The sequence below is a fragment of the Trichogramma pretiosum genome, unplaced genomic scaffold (assembly GCF_000599845.2).
Source record: "Trichogramma pretiosum strain Unisexual culture from Peru unplaced genomic scaffold, Tpre_2.0 scaffold3, whole genome shotgun sequence".
Taxonomy (NCBI): Eukaryota; Metazoa; Arthropoda; class Insecta; order Hymenoptera; family Trichogrammatidae; genus Trichogramma; species Trichogramma pretiosum.
Genome location: NW_019641698.1, coordinates 662,030 through 682,261, shown reverse-complemented (window position 1 = coordinate 682,261; position 20,232 = coordinate 662,030). Strand labels below are relative to the sequence as shown.

Genomic DNA, 20,232 nt, shown 5'->3' with positions numbered 1-20,232 from the left:
TTTCCCAGTTACACTCCCCGCGCGCTACCCGATTGAAAAATACTCGCGCGCGTAAACATCGATTGGCCGGTGATAATTTTGCAAGCTTTTTGTCTCTCGACTCTCGTGCGTGTGAATTTTAAGCTCGTTCGATGATCCGGCTCAGCTTGTCTTGCTTGAAAAAAACAATCCCTCTGCCATAAAGACTTTTTCAATTTATAACCACGCGCGCCCGAGTTTTTAATGCGATCATTCTTATTCTCGAAAAAAAATAGCGTGTATACATTTTTCGATACGCATACATATAGTCGTAAGAATATACCTAAAAAAGAGAGGAAAAAGAAAAAAATTACCCGCGCAAACCTACGGAATATACGAGTCCGTGTATACGTACACGAAGATCGAACGATTTTCTATTTTTAGACAGCGCATATAATTTTGCAGGGCAACAGCAGTAGTGCAGTAGCAGTAGCAACGGCGGCGGCTACTAATCCTTGGGCCATGGATATTGAGCGTCCTGGTACACGCTCGCTTACGCTCTATATCTGCACCAATCTGTATATGAGTGTGCAACTATGCCTTTTATGTGTATAGTATATATATACGTATACGCGCGTTAACCCGATTATATTCTAATGCGGTACCGCAGCACCGCAGCCATGGCTCGGCCCTGCGCTGTATTCTGTGTGCTCTGTCTCTCTACGACCCAACGCGATAATATACTCGATATACGCGCGTGTGTGTATACAACTTTATTTTTTGTATGCGGCAAAAAAATGAAGTTTGTATTTTTCGCCGAATGACGACTGTGTGTTATATTTTATATACACGTACATGAGAGCTTACGAGCGATCGATAACCAGCTCTAAAGAGAGAGAGATTGTTCACCAAAAAACGAGCAGCAAAGCCGCTTATATATTGGGCGCTGCTGTTTTTTTTTTTGTTCTTTGATAATTATTTGTTTGCGAGCTTTTCGGATCATCTCTCTCTCTCTCTCTCTCTCTCTCTCGGCTCTCAATGAATATAGATGGTTTTTTAATTTTGAGCAATAAATCGAAGGGAGAAGGGGGGAGAAAGAAAATATACGGTTTTAATTTGGATCAACGAAGACTTTTTTTTTTACTCTACATAAAAACTACCACCACGACTATATCGAATGTACGATAACGGATCCCAGACCACCCCCGAAAGTACATCCTCGTTTTGCAGCCGCGCCGAGAGGAACACGAGCAGCAGCTCTCTTACCCTACTTGGTAAACTGCTGCTGCTGCTCAGCTCAGCTCAGCCCGCGCGATGATGTCTTGGGCGGGCGGTATTTGCGAACTGGTTAACTTCTGCTCGAACAAATTAACCCTCTCCTTCTCGTTGACATACGTGTGTGTATGTCTGTGTGTCTTACCTCGTGAACGTCAGAATCGCACTTAACGTCGCTCTTCGCGGCTCGTTTGGGTCTTCTCTCTCTCTCTCTCCCTTTAATAATTTCTGCTCGGCTTGCGAAAATTATAATTCTTCGCACGTAGTATTTGTTTCAAGTGTTAAATGGTCCCGCGGGTCATCATAAAGTTTTATCGGTAGTCCCGCGACGGGGGGCTGCTTGATGCATGTTTAACGCGGACGTATATTCGTCGGTGAGTTTAACAAGCTCTGAATTCTGGCGATTAAGAGTTTGCTCGCTTAATTTGTGTGCAGCCCAAAAAAAAAAAAAAGATTTTTTTTAGTCCAACTGTTTTAACGTACCTTATAATTTATATCGTTGATAAATAATTTATATTATTCTAATAAAGTATATATCTTTATTAATCGCACTTGGTTAAATTTGGATCGTTCACAGACTTGCAAGGATGGTGGGTGGCTTACCTAGCGGTTGGATGAGACGGGTTCTCCTGTTTCTCGTCCTGATCACCGGGTGCCTGGTCATAGCGATGTTCGCGCGCTCACCGCCGCTGGCCTCGTTACAGCCTTTCACGGCACAAAGGTATTGTATGCTATATACATATTTGCGGAGTTTCGCAATTGCTAATTTTACACGTTGGTTTCTATTTACTTTCAAATGTATATAATTTAATTAATTAATGTTTTTCTTGGGTATGGGGGTGCAACCTCACGTTTTTATTATTTTTACATTCCACCAAAAAGCAGTCATTCCTTCTTTGTCGTGTCGAAAATATATTGTTGATTCAGCATGTTACACGTTTCGCATTTTTCTTACCTTTTTTCAATTAAAAAATTAATCAACTTTTAAATACTTGGGCACTTTTACGCAAAAAAATAAAATGTATATAACCGCATAATTCAATCCCCGAACAAACGTCAAAATCCTCTCTCCTGCCAGCCCCGACGCGTAAATTGAAAAGTTTACATCGGAGAGTGTATGTACGCGCGCGCGCGACTCGCAAATGAAAAAAATATGCGTTATATATATAGAAAATAAGCGTGCAGACTACATAAGCAAACAAAGTGTCTACTGGCTGATTGCGAAGCTTTGTTTGCGAGTCCATTAATTTTTTTTCTTTTACCCTTTTTTTTTTCTTTATTTTCATCCTTTCGTGCTGCCCTCGATGACACTTTTACGCTTGGCGCGCGCCCGCCTGCCTCTTACGACCACTTCTCCGTCCCTTATATTTTCTCATACGTATAATACGTACGAATGCCCGCTATATTCGTATGTACACTACACTCGCATATATAAATATATATATAAAAAAAAAATGTGTATACATACCTACTACTACTACTACGTGGAAATATATACACACGCAGCCTGGAGCGAGCGTTAAAAATCTCGCGCGAACCACTCGTTTCACTTCGCCGCGCACTTTGCAGTTTCAAGGAGCTTCGCAGGCGCATGGTTACTCTGGTCGTTGGCGACGCAGACGACGACGACGACGCGGCAGACGTCGACCTCGATAACATCATCAACAAAAGCTCCGACGATCTCTACAATTACGCCGACGAAGAGTCCAATAGGTAAACGAGATCGGCCGAATATAAAAGAAGCGCGTGGTGGATTATTTGCAGCTATTTAAATTGTGTACGCTAGCGTGTGTCCCCGAGAGCGTAGGCTATACAAAAATTATATGCGATATATACCGACGTTTGAAAATTTGACGTTTGACTACGTAGTTTAGTGCCAAGATCCCATACATATATATGCTTCATTCATCATGTACAATGATCTCGATACATTTATCGTTATTGTTTCCTTCGCACGTTGCTTTCTCACGCTTGAGTTGTGTGTTGTGCTGTGTCTTCTCACATTTTTGGTTTTTTTTTTGTTTTGCGTTCTCTACTGTTTTTTTTTCACGAGGTGGATATCATCACGTATATTATTTTGCGTAGAAATAAATACACGACAGCAGGCCAGACGTTCAACGGTGCGCAGAGTAGCATATTTTTCCCCGAGCACTTCGTACTACATATGCATTTTCGCATTTTAATACCGGAGCGCGAGCATAATTTTTAGTTGATGTATTTCAAAAGACGTACGAGATAAATCCTTCTCTAAATTATTTCGTACGAAATTAACTGTAGCGATGAAATTTTCGTGACGTTTTGCGCACAATCGGATTTACATCGAAAACATCGATACACAGGGCGACGTCAATTTCTACCCTCCAGCCCGAAATTACATAACATCGGATGTACAAAACTTCGATGCGGCGTATATATATAATCCTGCGTATTTTGCGTTAAATTACGATGAATTATTCAAATGTTATAATTATAAATTCGCTCGCCGCGACGAACGCCGCAAGAAAATCAAGAGCTCGTGAATTCAATATCTAAAGTAGGCCGCGCGCGCGAACACTTGATAGATTTGTCTCTCTTCGTCGTCGTGGTCGTCGTCGTCGTCGTCGCACCGAGCTAACTATATTGGAAACTAGTTATTATGCGCCCAGAGGCCACCGCGCGAGATCATTTAATTAACTGCCAAGTATCTGCTATACGCTGGCTGCAATTAATCGAATGAACGTTCGATACTTCTTGAATTCAATGTCCTCCTCTTCCTCCTCCTCACCTACCCCCGCTGCTGATCGTGTCGAGCTTGAGTTTTGATTATTAGATCTCTTTGTTTGCCCTCCTCCCCTTTGGCTCCATTATATCCATATACATTGAAATTTAAAACAATATATATATACGAACGACACACGGATATGAAATACACGAAAAATCATAAATAATAAATCATCATCGTCGTCTCCACCCGCAGAACGTTCCAGAGCCCGTGGTCGTGGGCGTGCGTGGCCGGAAGATGCGAGCGTCGGGCCGTCCGCAGCTCGCGTATATCACTGTCCACGTGTCAAGCCCTGTGCGGCAGCGCCAGCTCGCGCCTCCTGTGGCCCAAGCCCAGTCGCAGGGTCGAGCTGGGCCGCGACAGCTCGGCCTTTCACTGGCAGCAGATCGAGTTCGCCGTCGTCGACACGGACTCGGCCGAGGTGCGCGCCATGCTCGACAACGCCAAGGACGTATTTCTGGGTGAGTTTATTTTTTTTTGCCAGAGAGATTTATGACTTTCTATTAGGGTGGCGGCACCAGTGAATGAATGGATTCACAAAATTATGCTTATAATCAATTGATTTAAAATCTAAATTTGCATTAATCCCTAGCGTGCATTCAAATTTGTGTTCGTTAGGACTTATTTCATGAATAAAAAAATTGAAATACATGAAAAATAATATTTCATAAAGTTATAAATGATATAACTCAATAAAATGGGGTACCCCAGTGAATGAATGGTAAAGAACCAATTAATGAATACTCTGGACCCAGTGAATGAATGAATTATATTATGAGAGAGCATTGACAGGTTGAGAGTTTTATCGACATTATGTCCAGTTTTTTTCAAAGTTTTTATTTTACGTTTTTATTGTTCGTTTCGGTTTTAGCCATCATTAATAACTAGTTTAAATTAAGTTAAAATTAGCCTATAATTAACGTAAATCTAAACGATGTACGCACTGCGCCCTGCATGCATCGTCTGCGACCTAACCTCAAACGTTGGCGGGACGACAAAAACATTGTCTTTTCATTTACTGGTATCGCGCCATGCCAAGTCGCATTATCCCAGTAAATGAATACATTCATTCACTATCGACTCTATATGAATTTTTGTGAAAAAGTGAAGCTAGTTTAACTAAAACTGATCATAGTATTTCAAACTTCAAGCATCAATAAAATAAAAATAATTTTTTGACATGGGTTAAAATTTCCTTTCATATTTTAATTTTAATCTTTTCTTGGTCATTCATTCATTGGGGGTCATTCATTCATTGGTGCCGTCACCCTATATTCCGTTACGCGCTCGTTTTTTCAGGAAACGTGAGGAGCTTGATGAAGATACCCAACACCAAGAGCCGATCGAGCCTGGACAGCTTCGTGGTCGCGGTGACTGTGACCTCGGCCAAGGACACGAAACTGACGCTGGCCACGGACGAGTCGTACGAGCTGCAGCTCGCGACGCGTGGCAAGCATCTGGAGGCGCGCGTCGTCGGCAGGACGTACTACGGGGTGCGCCACGGCCTCGAGACCCTCTCGCAGATGATCTGGTGGGACGAGAATTGCGGCAAGCAGGGTTGTCTCAGGGTGCTGTCGTCGGCCATCGTCGACGACAAGCCCGTCTTCGAGTATCGCGGACTGCTCGTCGACACGGGCCGGCAGTTCTTCCCCGTCGAGCAGCTCAAGAACGTCATCGATGGTAATATATGAGAGATGATATACGTTTTATTTTGTAACTCGAATAAGCTCGGCATAACGACGCGTCAGATTTTATTTATCTTTGCAAAGAGAATAAACAACGAAAATTGTCTACGGGCTCGTTACATATTTAACGGATATTCATCGGTGTATTATATGTACCATTTACGGTTTTGTGGGCCTTTAAATATTCCGTAGAGAGAGAGGCAACACATGCCTCTGTGCGTTGCCGCTGCTGCAGCTACTTGCGCCACGCGGCGCACAAACTTGCCATGATTTTCAGAGAGTAACGAATTTTCTTGGCAACTTAACGCTCCTCCGTATTACAGAGATAAAATCGGTACATAATACGCGAACGTTTACCGGATAAATATTACATTAAAACGCGTTGCTTTTCATATAAAATATTATACGCAGAAAGTTAATGCGACTAATCGGTCTTTTCAAGCGCATACGTATATATATAATATAGAGTACGCTGCGCCGCGCCAAATAATATCACCGAGGGAACTTACACATTCGCAACGATGTGTATCTTTGAAATGAAAATTTCCTATTGATTTGCCTCCTCTGCCGACGTCTTATGTGCGCTGCAGGCACACTCGGTGTGTGTTAGTAGTGCTGCGCTCAGCAGCACCAGCACCAGCACCAAAGAGAGTTTTCTGCCGCGCGCGGCAAAGCTCTTTACCGCATCGACATCAAGTGCCTCAAAAGATCCCCTCAGCTTCCTCGTTTTGTGTGAATTGCTTTTTGGAACGGCAAATTTTCTCTATTTCGCGCTATATTACGTCAGAGTTCAAAAAACCCTGAATAACTTTATATTATTAAAAAAAACGAGAGAAGGAGAAAAAAATCGAATCTCCGATTGCATAAATTACCAACCGTGTCTCGTTTTGACTTTAAATTACACTGATCATTTTTAATTTCTTCTTTTTTATTATTATACAGGTATGGCAGCCTCGAAGCTGAACACCCTTCACTGGCACCTGAGCGACTCGCAGAGCTTCCCCTACGACTCGCAGCAGTTCCCCGAGATGGCCCGCTGGGGCGCCTATAGTGGCGACGAGATCTACTCGCCCGAAGACATCAAGGATCTGGCCCTGTACGCCAGGATTCGGGGCGTCAGGATACTCATCGAGATCGACTCGCCGGCCCACGCCGGTGCTGGCTGGCAGTGGGGTAAGTAGTGTATATCTAGCATACACACAATTATTTCTACCCAATAAAACGTACTCGATTCATATCTTTGTTTATACTTATAGGATTGGAGCACGGACTGGGCGAGCTGGCGCTGTGCGTCGACCAGCAGCCCTGGACGGCCTACTGCGGCGAGCCCAATTGCGGCCAGCTCAATCCTATCAACGAGAACACCTACAAGATTCTCGAGGGCCTGTACAGAGAGCTGCTGGATCTGACGGAAGTGCGCGACGTCGTGCATCTCGGCGGCGACGAGGTCAATCTCGAGTGCTGGGCCCAGTACAACAACATCACCGCGGTCATGCAGGCGCAGAACATGACCGATTATCACGTGCTCTGGGCCGAGTTCGAGAGAAAATTGCATTCCGTGAGTTATCTTTATTTATTTACATCGGACGCCTTTTTTCATGCTACAGACAACTTACGATTTTTGTTTTTTCTTTTTTATTATAGAAACTGATCAGGGCGAATCGCGGCGAGGCGCCCAAGGCCGTGATCCTGTGGAGCTCGCCGCTCACCAAGCGGCCCTATCTGCAGCAGTACTTCGATCCGCAGGTGCACGTGATCCAGTCGTGGGGCGGCAGCAACTGGCCCGACACCACGGACATACTCGAGGACGGCTTCCGGGTCATACTGTCGCACGTCGACGCCTGGTACCTGGACTGCGGCTTCGGCAAGTGGCGCGAGCAGGGCGAGGCCGCCTGCGGCGAGTATCGCACCTGGCAGACCGTCTACAATCATCGGCCCTGGCGCGACTACGCGCAGCAGCACATGCGCCAGATCGTGGGTGGCGAGGCCGCCATCTGGAGCGAGCAGCTGGGCCAGGCGTCACTGGGGCCTCGACTATGGCCCAGGGCGTCGGCCCTGGCCGAACGACTGTGGTGAGTGGGCCTTTTTTTTTGGAAGTTGATTGTTTACTAATTTTTTTTTGTTAAAAATCACTAAAAAATTTTTTTTTCAATATTATTTTTAAAAATTTATAATTTTTAAATTTATCGATCAATCACCTATTTTTATCGTCATTCACTACTTGAATGTGTGCATTGCCCGGTTATGTACAGGCCCGGCTAGCTCAGTCGGTAGAGCATGAGACTCTTAATCTCAGGGTCGTGGGTTCGAGCCCCACGTTGGGCGACTTTTTTGCTTTTTTCACATTCATAAGTTTTTTCCCCCGCATAATCATTTGCTTTTAAATTAATTTTTGTTTATTTAAAATTAAGATTCGTAATTTTTATAATAACTTTTTAATTTTTATGAAATTATTTTTCACGATAAAACATTATTTCCACGAGAACTCGTTTGACTAATATAGTTATCGTTAATTTTAGGAGCGACATTCCATCCAGTGGCTATAATGTCGATGAAAACGTTTACACGAGACTGTCTTCGCATATAGAACTTTTGCGCTCCAGAGGTGTCAAAACGGAGGCGATGTGGCCTCACTGGTGTACTCAAAACCCCGGAAAATGTCTCTGACCTATTTGGAGGGTATTGAAACATTAAACAAAGTTTTAGTTACGTTCGTTTAATTAGTTATCCGTAATGGTGAAAATTCATTTTCACGAAATTGAGCGAGGACGAATTTTCTGCCATTAACACATTTCGATTTAAATTTGTATTAGTGCATATTCAAGATCTGCACGTATGATTAAAAATGTACATGTGCCTATTGATAGTATATTAATTTGAAATTGTTCTCATTAACAAGTAATTTAGGATTATAAAATATTCCGATTATGAAATGTGTGTACGAAACTTGCCTTTAACGTATGTTAATTTTAATCTTCTTGTAACTAATTATAAAAAATGTCTTTGCTGATATTGAAGACTTATAGTTACTGCAACATGATTGAATAACTGCCAATTTTATTGGGCATCATCAATCAATCGTTTGTTAGCTTGAGATTTAAAATGTATCAAATATTAGATAAAATACTTATAATATTTTTATGAGTACTATATTTAATGTGTTCTTTTGGCTGAGCTGATTAAAAATATCAAGCTCAAAGTTCATGTCAAATAAAACCATTTGAAGCTCATAAAAATATCTTCTTGTTTATACCAATATGATATTGTAAGATTTAAATTTTATGAGTGCAGCTGCACTAAAAAGTTACTAAAAAATTATTTGTACTTTAATAATTTCATATCATATGAAGCATATATTTACTTACATCAGCATAATATATTTGTACTCTGATACAAATTTAAAACATATGAAAAAAATTGTCAATTTTTAAAAAAAAATCATAGTAAATAATAGAAGCACGAAGTAAATTTATCTAGCCAAATTTAATAACATTTATTTCATTAATTATTGAAAAATAGCATATATAATAATTTATATACTGCTATAAATGTAAAATTCAGGCTTATTTTGTTGAAGTGCCTTTTGGATGTTTCAATTTAATGAGTGAAGAAAGTGATTCGAGCACCTTAGAGCATCATTAAACCATATTGAAAAAATAGAAAATTAAATTTGTGCGAAATTTTTACTTTTTAATTTTAATGATTTATAAGTTCGAATATGATATTGTATTGACTGCAAATATCGACGTTTCTTACAAAAAGTATGATATTTTATTTATCTAGTAGGAGGTGTCGATATTTATGTGTTAAATTTTCTCAAAAACGAATACAACTCTTATGATTGAACATTAATGTAAAATTAAGAAGTTTTTACAGTATTGAACTTTTTTATACTGTCATTTGCTATGCAATGTACTCAGCTATATATAGCATCAGAAAAATGAGATTTTAGAGGTAGTCATATCCTTAGGGTCAATTAAAGATATGGTAAAGATCTGAATTATGATGAAGATATGATCTTAGTTTTTAAATCTTTGTCACAGTTTTCATACGTCACTTTGGCAAAATAATTGTCTTATTTATATCGCTGAGAGGGTAATGAACTCAAAACTTAATGATCAACTTTTTGTCAGCATTTTCTATACTTTCAAAGTATATTTTATTCTTAAGCTTATTAAAAGTTAATATAAACTATCAGACAAGGCATACATTACAGAGTATGTCACATCAAAAATGTTCTTATATAAAAATAAATCAAGACCTAATTTTACAAGTGCAATCAAAACTGAAACTATACGATCGTAGTTTTTACAAAAAAACAGTGAATTTATAAGTAATTCACGCGTAAACTAACAGTACTTATGCATATGCATTATTGCTACAGATTTTTATACAAAAATCAAGTGAAAACACGAAAATTTTATAACATTTACAAATAAAATCTTTAACTTTAAAAATCGTGTAAAGCTCAAAAAATGAATGAAATGAAAACCGTTTAAACAAGATTATTTGTCCAGATTTGTATATTGTTGGAAAAAATCAATGTGTTTCAGTTCAAAGCATTTACATTAACCAATGAACACTAAGGAACGATCTGTTTCAAGGTCGTAAATGTTGAAAATGAGCATATTAAATAAATTCGTCATAAGAACTTCAACAAGTATCTGATGTGTGATTTATGAGCAATATAAAATTTCACTGGCAAATTATAATATAAAGTCAACGAAAAATGATTATATCTGTACCAATGTTTACTTTTACTCAATTTATCAACGAACTCATACATATTAATTTCTGTATAAATATCTAAACGCTCCTATAAATCATTTCAATAATCATATATTATTTACATAGATGTTAGTGATCGTGATCAGGATAAATTTGTCTCGGTACGTAGTATGAATTTCTAGTCGCCAGTATTTGTAACAAAACTAATACTGAGCAAAATTTTGGTACAATAAGTAAATCGTATCCTATTTACTTACGATAAAAAAACGATATAGCATTACTAATTCATGAGTATAATACACGTGTACGGCGAAACAATCATAAGATATGTATATGATTTAATGTGTACATACATATTATGAGTATGTTTATTGTAGAGAAAAAGTACAACTTGTTATTAATTGTAATGATGGATGTAAAAGACTTTATTGTGGAAAAAATTTGCAATCTAACATTGCATGCATGTGAGCCAAGCAACATGATCGTTAATAAATATATGCGTAAATATTTGTTATTACACAGAAAAAAATTTTTTATTATCGCTGCCCTTGCCCATTTTTTTGAATTCCTCATGTAGATTGCACTTCGCTTCGATTTTTCATTTTCAATGGTTGTAGCGCGTTACTTCAATTGGACTTTATTGTACAATTCCAACAAGTATTTTACTGGTTCAATTTTTATGATTTTCAATTCTTTTGGGGACTAAGTAAATTCTTTTGATTTGGCATATTCTATTGAGCCTTGCCATAAAATATTTTATGAAGAATGAAGTACAAAAATTCCACCCTAACTCATGGAAGAAACTTCGACGCAAAATCTAAATTTCCTTCAAAAAATGCTAAAAAATTTAATTTTTAGTTACTGGGGCTAAAATCTTATTCATATCCCTGATCTACGCCGAACGAATCCCCGAGAATGAGGCGGGAAAGATTACTTCAATACTGAACTCAGTCCAACAAATCAATTCCACTAAATATTTCTACTTTTGGAGCTTCATGTCCGACCGACAGGTGGCGCATCGCTCAAAAGTAGCACCTGCAAGTGGGAAACCTCTTTTCAGAATACTAGTAGAAGTACTCTTGTTGCAATATATCAAACATAATTCCCTCTTGAGCCGTTAGTTATTTTTATTATGATATATGTCCATACCATTGGGCCTTATATGGTTGATCTGATCAATGTCAGTTATTTTATAAAAGTTAATAATGCCACTGGAATAATGCCTCTTTTCCTCATTGTTTACAATTAACCGTAGAAGTAAATTTAAGAAAATAAAAGTTAAAAATTCGGTAATTGAAGTGCTAAGGTACGACATAAAAAATAGGACCTAACATAAAATTTGCCGAAGAGACCTCTAATGCAGAAACTGAGTTTCTATCGAGTAATTCAAGACTCTCCGCGGGTATTACACTTGGGATTGTTATTTCAAGTTTCAACACTGAAATGTATTTATTTTCATTTTTTATAATAAATACAACTCGTTTATAGACATAAGTGTAAAATGATTAATCGTAAATATAATTCTCGGCTCCTATGACATGGTAAATAAAGTATCGGTTGAACGGCAGTTTATTCTCGTTCCTCGAATTAAGAGTTCTTTTTTGTCGCTTTTTTCACTCTTGTTTACTTTTACAGTAAATATTTGTAATTACACAGAGAAACAATTTTGTAATATTATCATGGCTGCCCTTGAAAATGTTTTATAAATTCTTCGTGTAAATTGTACTTCGCATGAGCTTCCATTTTCAATGGCTGTGGCGTGTTACTTTTCTTGGACTTTATTTTGCAATTCAATTCGGACAAGTACTTGACTGGTTCAATTTTTATGATTTTCAATTCTTTTTGGCCCAACGTAAAATTATTCAAATTCGGCGTATTCTCCTGACTCTTGCCATAAAATATTTTATGAAGAAAGAAGTAGAAAAATTCCACCAAACTCACGAAAGAACCTCCGACGCACAAGCCAAAAATTCCTCCAAAAGATGCTGAAAAATTTAACTTTTAGTTAGCGAGATTAAAAGTTTGTCTCTGATAATACGTACCAACCACATCGTCCCACGATTTCCACGAATCTTTTCTATACTTCAAGCACGTTATACCGTGAAAATATATCGAAGCTAACGATACGTTTTTCACGTTCAATCCCTCCCTGTGAGAATATTAATTTTCATTTAGCGATATATTTTGGTTCGTCGAAACTCCGAAAATACTCGCGAAAAACTCACAGAATCGGCGAGTTGAACGATACGTTTTCCATGAAAGCGTTTTCGCTATTGGACGTGTAATAATTATCGTCGCAGGAGGGTAAGCACTCGCACTTTGGAACGTCTTGGGTGTTATTCTGAGCAGCCAAGTCAATGATCGATCTCAAGTTCGATAGACCTCCTGCATAAATGACAAAAAAAAAAAATAAGATGATTCAAATTTTCAAATTTCCTAATTGTATCGAAGTTACCTCGATACTTCGTATGACAATTGACATCGGATAGATCGCAGATCCTCTCGCGATCTGAAAAAAAAAATCACGAATCAAAAATACAACTCGGTACTATACAAAAAAAAAAAAAAAAAAAACAACTCAACAATAGTTCGGATAGTAGAACGGCACGCAGTTGCAGTAATTCCTGATGTATCTGATGCGGCACTCGGTGATGCAGGACTGATAGCTGTAGACCGAGCTGATTCTCAGGCTCCTCTCGTCGTTGAACCAGCAATTACGGCGGGTCAGATCGAGACTGCGGACGTCGGGGGCGCTCTCCATCTTGGTGCCGGAGAGAATGACCGCCGTCTCCTGGGTCGGCTGGACGACGCTCGTGAGCACCTCGACCTCCGGATAGATGAAGGGGTCGTGCACGAGGATCGAGGCGCCGACGCTCGGCCTGATCGGGCCGAAGTACGAGTCGTGCTCGAGGTCCAGGACGACCGACAGGCCGACGTCTCGACCCGCGCCGGGTACGTTCTGACGAGTAATAATTTTTTTGTATATTATGGACGATTCGAGGAGTTTGATGTTTATATAAGTTACCAAAACTTCGAAAACTCCGGGCTCTTGCCTACTGAGGTTCTTCTTATCCGCCGGATTGACGTTGACTTTTCTCTTCGAGGCTCTCACGCCGAAACTTGAGAAACAAAAAAGAAAGTCATTTTTCCTATTATTATTATAAAAATTCTCACTGACGAGTTAAACGAGACTCTCCACTTACATCGAATTTTCCGAAGTATCGACGTGATAGTTGAAAGCGCAACAGAAGCCCTCGATCGACTTGATGGGCTTGAAAATTTTACTGCAATCGTAAATTTTGCCCTCCCAGGCGCATCGCAGCAAAAGCTTCTCGCAGGGCTGCATCATCTATAATTTATATATAATATCATTGCTCGCAACGTCGATGTAAATCCATCGATCTACGACACTCACGTTGTACATGATGTCCTCGATGGTGACGTTCTCCGAGGCCAAAAAGTCGATCGCCCGCCGATTGTCGTACAGTATGAAGTCCGGCCTGATGAGTTTGGGCAGCGACAGGAAGAAGTTCAGCACCTCCGTGTCGTTGAGGCCCTTCTTTCTCCTGCGACGAGAAAAAGTAATTGTACACTTCGTGCGTCGCGGATTGGATGTAATATACAATATTTCACGAACATCTCGCGGCCGAACTCCATCGCTCGGGGCTTGTACACCTTGTTGTAATTGCATATCGTCACGGCGGGAAAGTTGAGATTGAAGATCGGATGGGTGGTGGTTTCTATGGTGGTCACGGTGGGCGTCTGCACGAATCTCTGCCAGATGAGCAGCATCAGCGTCATCCCGAAAACCAGTCCGAAGATGCAGACCTGCGCAGACCTCGCGACAAAGATTCTTCAATATCTCGCGTATTTTTATCTTATTCCAACTGAATCTCTTATTTTACCAAAAACCAGATGATCCTTTCGCTGATGTTGGAGTCTTTCGACACGATGTAGCGGAAACCGTGAAGCGACGTATTTTTGCAATACTCTTTCAGGACGTATTTCCACGACTCCAACGACGAATTTTTTCGCTCTATAAAATTTCAGAAATCGGTCGAACATTCGATAATTGTGATAATTTTATAAAGATATATCACGTGCGTACTTACTGTATGGTTTAAATTTGCGCTTCATTAAACTCATGCTGCTGATGCGCATTCGGGTACAAATCGGCTTAACTCTTTACAACGGGGGATCGATCGCGTCCGACCGACGTTGTATCGTCCGAGGGACTGCGTGCAGCAGCACACACGTACACACAATTTCGACATCGTTCCCCCGGAACCGAGGAATTAATCACTTTTTGAGAGTTCACAGAGAGCCTTTTACACGAGGCTCGCACGACGTATTTTGCATAATTGATAAATTTTATCCCGTTGAAAGCTTTACGCGGCCGGTCGAGCTTCGGCCTGATTAAATGTATATGGACACATCGCGTCGTTGTGTAATTGCTTCATCATTGCGCACGGCAGCAGTGTGTGATTCATAAAATACGAGTAATTCAGCGACGTTTCCCCATTCGCAAAAGGGACGTACGGGATGACATTTCTTTTTCGGTCATTTCGTGAATAACTCGACACGTTTTTCGAGATAAGAGCCTTTGTTTTTATTTCCCTGGGGGGAGGGGGTGGTGGCGAGAGCAACTTGCGTAGTGGTAGTTCTGCATCTCCGCAACATCCTTTTTATCATTCCCAATACGTCAGCTATCAAATATTTTCTCCGAGATGGAAATCCATATATACAATTTTCGTCTCCCTGAGTAAAATACGAATTCGAAGTTTCGTACAAAAATATTACCTTCGAACATTTTTACATCATCGAAGGTATATAATATAAATAAATGTAAGAAAGAAATAAAATACGAGCATTTTATTTGTCGAATAGGTAATACAAAATTTCCTAAATATCCCCCGAAATGTTTCCATTCGAAATTTTCTGTTTATCGTCGAATGTAACATACAGGCAGTAGAGACAGAGAGCCGCGCGTGTTTGTAGCTATATACGCGTGTATATACGTTTCGATCGGCGAGTTTGTACACATCGGCGGTATAAACACAAGCAAAACACACACTCGTCTCTCGGTACGTTGAATCACGGTGTGACAGAAGCTGTCGTGCGCGCGAGCGAAGGATTGCTCCCGTAGATTTGAAAATTTTCACGGACGTCGTTGAGCGCGGATCTCGTTTTTACAATCACGTGAGTACCTTAAAAATACATCTTTAAAAATACATTTTTCGAATACCAGTGTGTGCATCGATATCTAACGCGGAGGTGTGTCGATTCGATTCAGATCCAATTGCGACAATTGAATAACTATATCTCGATATGGAAGGCGAAGTGAATCAATCGATGGACGAGCAGCAGTCGGCTGGTGGTGCCAACAAGCCCAAGCGCGGCGGTCAGCGCTACTCGGCCGCCGTCAAGGAGTCGGCCTTCGACATGTCCGCCAACGGCAAGAGCGCCGTGGAGATCGGCAAGATTCTCAACATTCACGCCTCGACGATTCGCACCTGGCTGAAGAACGCCGGCAACGTCTCGGGTGCCGCTGCTTCACCCAAGCCGCCGGCCAAGTCAAAGTCGAAGAAGCAGGCCGCAGCAGCAGAGGCCGAGGACAAGGAGACCGGAGAGCTAGAGGAGGGCGAGCTGCCGGCCGACGACAGCCCGAAGCCTCAGGCGAAGAAGCGAAAGACCATGGAGGACGCGCCCGAGAAGAGCCGCAAGAGATCGAAAAAGGCCGAATTGCCGGAATCCGACGAGGAAGAGGAGATGGACGAGGAAGCTATGGAGGCGGAAATGAACGAGAGAGAGGAAGGAGAAGTGGTGGATTCCGGGGAGGAAGAACTCGGAGAGGAGGACGAGGAAGAGCTGGAGGAGGAGGAAGAAGAAGAAGAAGAGGAGGAAGAGGAAGAGGAGTCACTGGGTGAAGAAGATAGCGAGGAACTGGAGGAGGATTCCGAGGACGACGAATCCTTCGTCGAGCCCGAGGAGGGCGAGGTAGTCGAGCGCAAACGACCCAAAGCCGGCGCCAAAAACAAGTCGAAAGCCAAGCAGCCGATCAGCCGCGAGGACGACAACTCCAAGGACTCGGCTGCCAGCGCCAATCTCAACAACAACAACAACAACAACAACGTCGTCGACGACGGCTCGACTCCGAGCCTCCAGGAGGCCATCAAGGGCGGCCAGGCCCTCATGAAGTTCCTCGAGGCCGGCGGCCATCCCAACGCGACGCAGCACCAGATCAATCAGCTGAAAACTATGCTCGATCGCTTCACCGAGTCGTGAAAGTTTTATATATTTTCGTTTTTATTTACAAATAATGATCAATGATAAATCCGTTGAATATTTTTGTCAAGTTCACACACGACTACGAGGTCTCTCTGACCCTGCGATTATGTATATATATAAGTGGCATTTAGTATTGTTGATTATTTTAGCAAAAAAAAAAAAAAAAAATAGGGGGCTCTTTGTATCGTCGTGTACTTACGCGGTAAGCCTCGAATTGTTTTATATATTTTCTAAATTTTCGTATAGTTCAATAAAATAATTCAACTTTTACAATAAAAGATCGTTTTTGTAACATTACTATGAATTTCAAAATTTGAATATCGATCGACTGTTAGCGTCGGTAAGTTTCGCACGTCACCCCGCGAGCTGCTGCCATCTGTCCAAGCGTTCGCTGATTTCCAAGCCGCGACGTTGGTACTTTTATTTCAAATTAGTTTTCACGCACTTTACCAGGATTCGTGACAGTAATTGCTTCTCTCCATGACAAATACATTTTTTTATTATTATAAATGTTTTTTTCAAAGTAATTAAAACGCGTCGCGCGTCGCTGTCATCGTTGAACGAGCGTCGTATAAATAAATTCACTTAGCGCGTCGCGTGTCGCGCTCTGCTTTTTACTCGCTTTCGTCTGAAAAATTTTTTAACTAATTACCCAAGCCATTAGCTCCGACGACGGACAACGCTTTAACGTTGTTGCTCGCGTGCAGCATCGTTACTGTTTCGAAGCGAGTCGATGCGAGAACGATACAATACGATACGATAATAATTTTTTTTCAACATGGACCCGGTGGAGAAGCTATTGAAGACGGTACAGACGCCGATTTTACTGATGTTCGTGACGAATTGGGTACTGGGAATCGGCATAATCGAGTATCCGATCGGCAAGCAGCATCGCATATTCAGCTTCTTTTACAACGCCGCCGTTCTGTTCTCCTTTTGCTTCCTTTGCATCTATACCTATTCCAACATCGACGATTTCGAGTTCGAGTTCGCGCTCGATAAGAAGACGATGAAGAGTCACTTCAATTGCAACATGCTCATCGTCTTTGTCTGCTTCTTTCTGGGATACAGACGCAGCAAGGTGAGTGGCGAAGCTCGTAAACTCCGTTTTTTTTGTTTATTCATATCAATGATTCGTAAAATATCGTTAGGCCTTGAGAAAAATATTCAAGCACATTGTAATAGTGGATCATCTGATTGGGAAGCTTGGCTTTTCCAAAGATTACAAAAAACTCGTTCTGAAACAAACGAGAAGATATTCGATATTTTTATCCCTCATCATTGGCATTTGCATCTTCAACTCTCTGACTTTGATCAGTGAAAATTTGCCGCTGCTTCAGAAGGGTATCCTCTGGTTCGTTTTGAATTATTCGTTCTTCATAGTGTCGGTAGCCGATGCCAGTTTTTCCAATATCGTTAGGTACGAGAAACAACATTATTGCTCAGATCCCAACCCTTTTACTTATGCATCTTTCGATTCCAGTTACGCGACGAACGACATGGTATTGCTGAATAAAATATTGAGAGATTGTTTAACGAGTACGGAAAATTTTCCTCAGCATAAAAAAATCGTAAGAAATTACTTGAACGATTGCTACGGCTGCCGAGACGACATGGAGAGCAGAATGACAAAGAACGAATTGTTCATAGTTCAGATTACGAGGTGAATTGTTGATACGATCATACACGAATTTTGTCACGATATTCACGTCGACTTCGATTTCAGAAAATCTTACTTGGAGTTGGCCAAGGTGTGCCGAATAATCGACAAAGCGTACGGTTTGCACAATTTGATGTCGTCCGTCATAAGCATTTTGTATCTGACCATAAACATTTATCACGCTCACGGATTGATCGTTCACTTTGGAAGCCTCTCTTATGTGGAGTTCAATCGCGTGTTCTCAAGAATTTGCATATGGATCATATTCTTCGGTGGAAAAATACTCGTATTGTGTTATCGCTGCAGTAACATCACTGAACAGGTAAGTAAAATTCCAAATACCATAATTTTTACAATTTCACGATTATATTTTCATCTATTTTGATTTTTTTCGTATAGTCTATACTTACAGGTGATATTCTTGCTGAACTCTACGATGAACCCTCCGTTTCGAAGGAAGTCCAAGACGAGGTACACTGAACTTTTTAAAATAATCTAACGAATTTTATGAAAAAATTATTTTCTTCAGATAAGAGATATGGAAGTTAAAATTATACAAAATCCCATAAAATTCAGTGTCAATGGTTTCGCGCAATTGGACTTTACATTATTACAAGCGGTAAAGTATTCGTAATATATTTGGATAATTTATTAATTTGATAAAATAATTTTTTACCATAATTAAAGGTGACAACGATTGTAGTGACTTACGTGATGATTTTGGTCCAACTTGGGGGATCTAAGTAAATTAAAAGCAAATTAAAATTGTTATTTAATCATATAATATATTTGTACGAATTTGTGTAGTTAATTGTATTCATTAATATCATTAATAAAGTAACAAAAAACAATAACACAGATAGAACAAAGTCCTACTAAGATCAAACCTTAGACGCCATCTACTGACATTCTCCATAGAAAAATCAATAATAGAAACGCTTGATACAACAGATTTTACCGCTAAATATTGATTGAGCGTTAAGTATCCTGTGGCGCTGGTAATGCTTCGCAAACAGGAATGTTGATTATTGATTTTTTTTTAAGTTAAAACTAAAAATTATTTATTTTTCAGAGTCCTTAGTTATTTTTTAACAATGTAGCCTTGAAATAAGTTTTTTATCGTAAAACGTAAAAATATAATTTATATAATCGCATGAAATAAAGTGATGAATACATTTTTCAAAACTCATCTTAATATAAATTAAAAGTCGTACTTTCTTTTAAATATTTTCACGCTAAAATAATTTGCATGAAATATTGCAACGAAAATTAATACATCGTAAAATAACATATACACGTTCAAACATACATATTAAAACTTTAATTTCTATAATTACAATTATTACTTCGAACCACCAACAATCAGTACTGGGTTGACAAATCAATATCACGCCTTCTTCCAGCGCATTTAATGATACGTTATTTTTCCACGCAGCAATTCCCGCGTCGTTTTGTTTACCGCGTCGAAAAGGGTTTCGAGCACACGTTTCTACCACTTCAATCAAAAGTGATATTCGAGCCCGAGTCGAATAATTTGGCTCTCCGGCGCCGAGGCACGTGACGACACACGCGCGCGACCTCGTGTACATAATACTTTTTTGTGATCGATTGTCATCTTGGCTTTTCGGCACCTCATTTTCAATTTTCATATGCATATTGCGGTGGTGCAAAGATTGATGAGGCAGAGAGCCCACACAGGAATAATAGTAATGTTTGACTTTACGGCGTGTAACATTCAACTCTTTTGGGAGTGATATAAGAATGCAGGGGTGAAATATACGATGCATAATATTCTTTAAAATTTCATGTAATTTTCTTTACAGTGGACAGACAATTGTAAAATAAAGGTTCAACGCTGAATTAGCCTCGGAAATTTT

At 40.2% G+C, this 20,232-nt stretch overlaps 4 protein-coding genes and 1 non-coding gene across 9 annotated transcripts in view; 4 read left to right on the top strand and 1 right to left on the bottom strand.

Annotated features, from left to right (window-relative positions):
- LOC106652943 (probable beta-hexosaminidase fdl) overlaps positions 1 to 10,891 on the top strand; it is a 51,119-nt gene extending 40,228 nt beyond the window's left edge. For 4 of the 5 annotated variants that reach the window (XM_014372142.2, XM_023462334.1, XM_014372143.2 and 1 more), the window contains 7 exons: positions 1,811 to 1,954; positions 4,190 to 4,455; positions 5,294 to 5,674; positions 6,622 to 6,852; positions 6,936 to 7,237; positions 7,324 to 7,751; positions 8,199 to 8,346. In XM_014372142.2, the coding sequence (XP_014227628.1) occupies positions 1,821 to 1,954; positions 4,190 to 4,455; positions 5,294 to 5,674; positions 6,622 to 6,852; positions 6,936 to 7,237; positions 7,324 to 7,751; positions 8,199 to 8,346 (1,890 nt within the window). In that variant the 5' untranslated portion in view covers positions 1,811 to 1,820. Of the gene's footprint in view, positions 1 to 1,810; positions 1,955 to 4,189; positions 4,456 to 5,293; positions 5,675 to 6,621; positions 6,853 to 6,935; positions 7,238 to 7,323; positions 7,752 to 8,198 lie in introns of all 5 variants that reach the window. The other variant, XM_023462333.1, reaches the window with a different exon arrangement.
- Trnak-cuu lies at positions 7,932 to 8,004 on the top strand. Its single transcript has one exon. It is a non-coding gene; the product is annotated as a tRNA-Lys (tRNA).
- A 1,193-nt stretch (positions 10,892 to 12,084) lies between the features above and the next one.
- On the bottom strand, positions 12,085 to 14,553 carry LOC106652814 (sodium channel protein Nach-like). The gene is made up of 11 exons (XM_023462313.1): positions 14,520 to 14,553; positions 14,313 to 14,443; positions 14,045 to 14,235; positions 13,823 to 13,973; positions 13,611 to 13,756; positions 13,433 to 13,526; positions 12,991 to 13,366; positions 12,863 to 12,916; positions 12,633 to 12,792; positions 12,450 to 12,556; positions 12,085 to 12,392 (listed from the first exon to the last, which is right to left on the bottom strand). Exons 1-11 carry the CDS (start codon positions 14,551 to 14,553, stop codon positions 12,085 to 12,087), a joined length of 1,752 nt encoding a protein of 583 aa, XP_023318081.1.
- An 845-nt stretch (positions 14,554 to 15,398) lies between these two features.
- LOC106652874 (cilia- and flagella-associated protein 251-like) lies at positions 15,399 to 16,973 on the top strand. Its single transcript, XM_014372032.2, has 2 exons — positions 15,399 to 15,606; positions 15,701 to 16,973. The coding sequence occupies exon 2, from the start codon at positions 15,736 to 15,738 to the stop codon at positions 16,690 to 16,692; it is 957 nt and encodes a 318-aa protein (XP_014227518.1). The 5' UTR covers positions 15,399 to 15,606; positions 15,701 to 15,735; the 3' UTR covers positions 16,693 to 16,973.
- Positions 16,974 to 17,473: 500 nt separating this feature from the next.
- Positions 17,474 to 19,102, top strand: LOC106652813. Its single transcript, XM_014371951.2, has 7 exons — positions 17,474 to 17,776; positions 17,847 to 18,115; positions 18,179 to 18,358; positions 18,422 to 18,677; positions 18,755 to 18,826; positions 18,885 to 18,974; positions 19,043 to 19,102. Exons 1-7 carry the CDS (start codon positions 17,474 to 17,476, stop codon positions 19,100 to 19,102), a joined length of 1,230 nt encoding a protein of 409 aa, XP_014227437.2.
- The last annotated feature ends 1,130 nt before the right edge of the window (positions 19,103 to 20,232 follow it).